Below are 5,847 nucleotides of genomic sequence, written 5' to 3'. Positions count from 1 at the left end.
CCATCCCCAGCACCAACGGAGGGTGCTGAGCCCTGAGGCTGGTGGGGACACGGGGGGCACATGGGGGGGCACATGGGGGTGCCCACAGGACCTGGTGAGCCCACCGCACCCCCCAGGTCCCCCCCCACGGCCCCTCTGCCCCACAGAGACCCCATTCCCCCCAACCCCACCAAACAGCGTTCATTGGGGACCCCATCCCGCACAGGGTGTCCCACACACGGCGTTCCCCACCCAGGGGTGCGCCTTGGACCCCAGCCCCCTCCTGACACGGGACCCACCAGCGCCGTGGGGCACAGCTGGACCCCATGGGGCTGCCGGGGGGGCGAGGGACATCATGAGGGGCTTCATGGTGGGTTGGGGCTGGAAACCTTTTATTCCTCAAGGCACATTGTGTGGGCCCAGGCGGGGGGGGTCCAGCCCCACAGCACCGGGCAGGGAGCACCTTCCTGACCCCCAGCACCACGTTCCAACCTCACCCCACAGCAGGGGGCAAAGCGGGGGGCCCTGCCCTGCAGGACCCCAAAGGTGGGTCCCAGTTTCACCCCACAGGGTGTTGGGGGTGACCCACAGCGTCACCGGGAGGGTCCCTCGTGGCTCGAGCCTTCCGGCTCCTGCTCCGGCTCCCACCATCGCTGCTCCTCTTCCTCCCGGTCCTGGCACTGGAGCTGCTGCTCCACGTCCGGCGGGATGGTCACCTCCAGCAGGTTCTCCATGCCCGGGGGAGGCTCGTCCCCGATCACCACCTGGGGACGGAGGGGGAAGGCTCAGGGATGGGGAGGAAGGCCCCAGGAGGGCGGGTGGGCGAGGAAGAGGAAGGCTTCAGGAAGGGGGGCCAGGAGGAGGAAGGCTCTGGGGGTGGCGGGTGGATGAGGGGACGAGGAGGAGGAGGAAGGCACCGGAAAGAAGGGGGGAAGGGGGCGTGAGGAGGAGGAAGGCTCCAGGAAGCAAAGAAGAGAAAGAGGAAGACTCTGGGAAGAGGGATGGGGGGTGAGGAGGAGGAGGAGGAAGGCTCCGGGGGTGGCGGGTGGATGGGGGGATGAGGAGGAGGAGGAAGGCACCGGAAAGGGGGGGGGGGAGGGGGCGTGAGGAGGAGGAAGGCTCCAGGAAGCAAAGAAAAGAAAGAGGAAGACTCTGGGAAGAGGGATGGGGGGTGAGGAGGAGGAGGAGGAAGGCTCTGGGAAGGAGGGAGGGAGGTGAGGAGGAGGAGGAGGAAGGCTCCGGGGGTGCAGGAGCCCCCGCTCACCTGCAGCAGGCGCTCGCAGGCCGCCCGCACCCCGGGGTGCTGCTCCCAGCCGTGCAGCTCCCGCAGCACCACGTACGTGCCCATGTCCCGCACCAGGCGCCGCCCGGGCCCCGTGGCCGTGAGCTGGGGGGGAGAGCACAGGATGGAACCCCCCGACCCACCCCAGCCCCAGCCCCCCGTGCTGGCCTCTCCCACCGCGTCCCTGTGGCTGTGGGGCCGCCCCGCACCACCCGCCCCTCCCCATCCCATCCTCCATCCCTCTGGAAGCTCCAGCATCACCCATGGACGTGCCTCAGGCCCGCTCTGCCCCATCGCCCACAGCATCAATGGTGACCATGGGCAGGATGTGGGCAGCACCCAGGACCCTGCAGCGGCCACTGCCCCTGCCTGGTTTCCAGCCAGGCTGGCCCCATCACCCCCCACGAGGACCCACCCCCCTGGAGCACCGTTCCCCACGGCTGCCCCACGGTTCCACAGCAGAGGAACCCACCAACATGACGGCCTCCAGCAGCATCCTCCTGATGTCGGGCTCCTCCTCGCGCTGCTTGTCCGGGGGTAGGTACTGCAGGTCCGGGGGCAGCCCTGGGGACAGGCGCCCTCAGTGGGTGACACGTGCCCCCCCCCGGCACCCACCTCCTGCCCCAGCACCCACTTACGCTCCATGTCCTCCTGAGGGAGCTCCTCGGGGCCGGCGAGGGGCAGGAGCAGGAAGGGCAGGATGTCCACGGCCTCGCTCAGCAGCCACTCGTGGTGCTCTGGGGACGGGCTGCGTCAGAGGAGCCGCCGCGGCCCAGCCTGGCCCCCCCGGGCACAGCCGGGCCCTGCCTGGGTGCTGTACGGGGGGGACACCCTCTGGGACAGGGGTGATGGTTCTCCTGGCCATGGCCCCCCAAAGCCCACCAGGGTGAGGGCAGCAGGAGCCGGCAGCACCCCGGGTGAGGGCAGGAGGCCCTGGGCATGGGACCCTGGGTGGGCTCTAGCGTGAAGGCAGGGGGCACCAGGGCTCTGGGTGAGGGCAGCAGGAACCAGCAGCACCCCAGGGTGAGGGCAGGAGGCTCCATCAGCATCCCGGGGTGAGGGGGGGGCACAGGGTGAGCTCTGGGTGAGGGCAGGAGACCCCAGTAGAGCTCCAGGACAGGGGCAGGAGGCCCTGAGAGAGGGCAAGAGACCCCTGGCGAGGGCAGGAGGCCCCAGCAGCACGCCGGGTGAGGGCAGGGGCCCAGCAGAGCTCCAGGGCGAGGGCAGGGGGTCCTTGGGCAAGGGCAGGGAGCGCCAGCAGCACCCCTGGGTGAGGGCAGGGCCCCGGCTGAGGGCAGGAGGCTCCATCAGAGCCTCGGGACAAGGGCAGCAGGTCCCGGGTGAGGGAAAGAGGCCCTTGGTGAGGACGGGGGGTCCCGGCAGCCCCCCGGGGCCCGGGCGGGGGGTCCCGGCAGCCGGTCCGCGGTCCCTGGGGCCGGGCGCGGGGCTCTCACCGTGCTCGAAGCAGCAGTTCCGGAGCGCGCCCACGATGCCGCGGCGGAGCTCGGCGGAGTCTCGGTACTGCGTGAAGGGCAGGAGCCGCTGCACCGAGCACCTGCGGGCGGGACGGTCACTGTGGGCCGGGGCACGCCCCCCCGGAGCCCGCCCCCGCCCGGGGCCGTACCGGGAGCGGTCCAGGAGCCCGCGGCGCCCCTCGGGGACCTGGCTGAGGTTGCAGAGCAGCGGCCCGAGCTCCGGCGGCGGCCGGGGCCGAGCGAGCGCCTGGAGCAGCGCGTCCCAGCGGGGCCCGAGCGCCCGCAGCACGGCCCGCGCCGCGCCCCGCTCGCGGCTGAGGTTGGCCAGGAGCCCGCAGAGCGGCCCGTCCGGCAGCAGCGGCAGCAGCGAGGGCAGCGCGGGCAGCAGCGCCCCGCGGGCCGCGGGCTCGGCCGACACGTTGAGCAGGCAGCACCGCGCCGCGCGGGCCGGCCCCGGGCCCGGCTCCGCCGCCAGCCGCAGCAGCGCCGCCAGCAGCGCGGGCCGCCCCGCCAGCAGCCGCCGCCCCGCCGCCGACCCCGACAGCGACAGCGCCGCCCCGGCCGCGCCCGCCCGCGCCGCGCCGCCCGCGGCAGGGCCCAGCAGCGCCGCCAGCGCCGCCGCGGCCTCCTCCTGCTCCTGCTCCGCCGTGGCGGCCGCCATCTTGCACGGAAGGCGTCTCCTGGCAACGGAGGGGCGGGGTGGGCGCGGCAGCCAATGAGCGTGAAGAGGGAGGGGCCGCGCTGCCACTGGGCCAATCGAGTACAAGGCAAAGGGGAGGGGCAGGCGGTGGATGGGATTCTGGGAAGGGAGGGAGGAGTGGAGACATGCGAGGCCACGCCCCTTGATAAGCCACGTCCATCGATAGGCCCCGCCCCCTGCGCTGCGGCGCCGCGGGGTCCTAGTGCGGGTGGGCCGGTGGCGGGAGGGACGGGGCGTCCCCGGGAGGCGGCGGGGAAGGACCCGCCACCGGCGAGCATCCGGAACCTCCTGGGCCCCATGTGTCCTGCCATGGGGGCCCTCGAGCAGACCTCGGGGTGGCCAAGCCCCCCGTGAGCACCCGGTGCTGACCTGGTGGGGTCCCGGTGGAGGTGCTGGTGCCGGCTCCGGTGCCGGCGGTGCTGGTGGACGCAGACCGGAGCCCGGGGCGTTGCCTGGACCCTGCCATGGTGCCATCTCCTTCACCCAGCCCCTCCCCAGCTCCATCCCGGGTGGCACCTCCAAGTCCTGACTGATCCATGGCAATTCCCAACTCCATCCTGGCCGGTCCCACAGTGATGCCAAATTCAGCACCAGCCTATGGCGATCCCCAGCTTGATCCCGGCTGTGCCCAGGGCAGGTCCCAGCTCAGTCCCAGCCGGGACCTTGGCAATTCCCAACGTGATCCTGGCTGGAGCCGCGCTGACACCCGGAGCACCCCCACACATCCCAGTGCCTCCAACAGCCACCAGTGGCCTCGGGGATGGGCTCTATCCCCTTCAGGGGAGCAGAGGTGCTGGCCTGGCTCCCTCTGCCATGCTCCCAGAGCTCCGGATCCCGCCAGGCTCCATCCCAAGGGATAAGCTCGCTCCCTGGGAGCAGGGAAGCGGCAGCAGCAGGTGCCCGGGCTCTGCTGGGGACAGGGCTGGAGTTTGTGCATCCGGACAGCGCAAATTCCAGGCGCTGTGACTGAACCCTGCGAATTTCGGGAGCCAGGAAGTCGGGGAGGTCCCGGCTATTGATGTTGGCTGCTTGGGAATGGGTTTACGCTGCACTAAGGTTGTGCGCAAGGACCTTGTCTGGAATCCCCCAGGGCAAAGGGGTTGGTTCTCCTGCTCGGAGCGGGCTCGGAAGCGACGCTCGGGTCAGTGCCCCACGTGCTGCGGCTGAGCAGAAACTTCTCCCTCGGGAAGTAGCCCTGGGGGCAGCAGCACAGAAACCTTGGGATTAAACCCGTCACACGTGGCTTTGTTCCCTGCTCCCGTTCACGGGACGGATCTGCACATGAGAGCATTGGCACCACGGGAAGAAGGGATTTAGAACCTGGGGGCGTGCTCAAGGCTGTCCCGGCCTCAGGCCAATTCCAGATATCGGGCCGTGGCCAGTGGGGAGGATTTCCTTATTCCCTGGATTTCTTCCATTGGGATCATAGCTCCAGCTCCCTGCCCCGGACAGGGACACCTTCCACTAGAGCAGGTTGCTCCAAGCCCCTGTGTCCAACCTGGCCTTGAACACTGCCAGGGATGGGGCAGCCACAGCTTCTCTGGGAAAAGTCTGTGCCAGCGCCTCAGCACCCTCACAGGGAAGAGCTTCTGCCTCAGAGCTCATCTCAGTGTCCCCTCGGGCAGGTTAAAGCCATTCCCCTTGGCCTGTCCCTGCATCCCTTGTCCAAAGCCCCTCTCCAGGTTTCCTGGAGCCCCTTTAGGCACTGGAGCTGCTCTAAGGTCTCCCCTTCAGGAGCCTTCTCCTCTCCAGGCTGCCCCCCCCAGCTCTCTCAGCCACACTTCCCCCTCTTCCTCAGCGCTGGGATGGGGCACAGGCCGTGTTTAACAGACATCTGGAAGCGCTGCCAGGAAAAACCAAAAGGAAATGGAAAGGAAACCTCCGAGAAGTGGTTCGGGAATGATCCCGTCATTCCCCAGTGATGGAATCATTGCACCATTGAGAAAACCACGTGCAGGAGGGGGTTGGGTGAGTGACCTTCACACGTGGTGACAAGTAGAGAGTTATTTAAAGGGTGCTGAGGCGCTGGCACAGGGTGCCCAGAGAAGCTGTGGCTGCCCCATCCCTGGCAGTGTTCAAGGCCAGGTTGGACACAGGGGCTTGGAGCAACCTGCTCTAGTGGAAGGTGTCCCTGCCCGGGGCAGGGGTTGGAGCTGGACGAGCTTTAAGCTCCCTCCAACCCAAGCCATTCCCGGATTCCATGATGAAATCCAGCTCCAGAGAGCACAAAGCAATAAAGGCAGAACCTGAAGCAAAGACCAAGTGTCCAGGAGAGGCCACGGAGCGGGAATGACCCCGCGAAGGACCCAGATGAGGTGGTTCCAAACCCCAACCCTTGGGCTGCGCCTGAGCCCCAGCTCGTGTCCCCCCCAGCCCCGCTGCCCCCACGGCAGGTGCCCAAGGCCGGGGGG

At 69.1% G+C, this 5,847-nt stretch overlaps 1 protein-coding gene across 2 annotated transcripts; it reads right to left on the bottom strand.

Moving 5' to 3' along the window:
* Positions 1–352: 352 nt before the first annotated feature.
* Positions 353–3,477, bottom strand: HGH1 (HGH1 homolog). Of its 2 annotated transcripts, XM_030487176.1 has the most exons (6): positions 2,886–3,477; positions 2,716–2,816; positions 1,900–1,998; positions 1,734–1,825; positions 1,244–1,366; positions 353–743 (listed from the first exon to the last, which is right to left on the bottom strand). In XM_030487176.1, the coding sequence occupies exons 1-6, from the start codon at positions 3,395–3,397 to the stop codon at positions 573–575; spliced, it is 1,098 nt and encodes a 365-aa protein (XP_030343036.1). In that variant the 5' UTR covers positions 3,398–3,477; the 3' UTR covers positions 353–572. The 2 variants fall into 2 exon arrangements, with proteins under 2 accessions (XP_030343036.1, XP_032775980.1); XM_032920089.1 differs by lacking the exon at positions 1,244–1,366 and having other exon boundaries at positions 2,886–3,411.
* Between the last annotated feature and the right edge of the window lie 2,370 nt (positions 3,478–5,847).

This window comes from Strigops habroptila, chromosome 1 (assembly GCF_004027225.2).
Source record: "Strigops habroptila isolate Jane chromosome 1, bStrHab1.2.pri, whole genome shotgun sequence".
NCBI classification, from domain to species: domain Eukaryota; kingdom Metazoa; phylum Chordata; class Aves; order Psittaciformes; family Psittacidae; genus Strigops; species Strigops habroptila.
Note: the sequence above shows the minus strand (reverse complement) of the source record. Positions and strands in the feature narration are given on the sequence as shown.

What these genes read in the sequence shown, in the direction of transcription:
- HGH1 (XM_030487176.1), bottom strand. Translation starts at nt 3,397, where the DNA reads ATGGCGGCCGCCACGGCGGAGCAGGAGCAGGAGGAGGCCGCGGCGGCG. An exon ending in CCCTCAGGAGGACATGGAGC is followed by an intron (nt 1,826 to 1,899) that starts GTAAGTGGGTGC and finishes GCCTGTCCCCAG; the next exon opens with GGCTGCCCCCGGACCTGCAG. An exon ending in CCTGCGAGCGCCTGCTGCAG is followed by an intron (nt 744 to 1,243) that starts GTGAGCGGGGGC and finishes CTCCGTCCCCAG; the next exon opens with GTGGTGATCGGGGACGAGCC.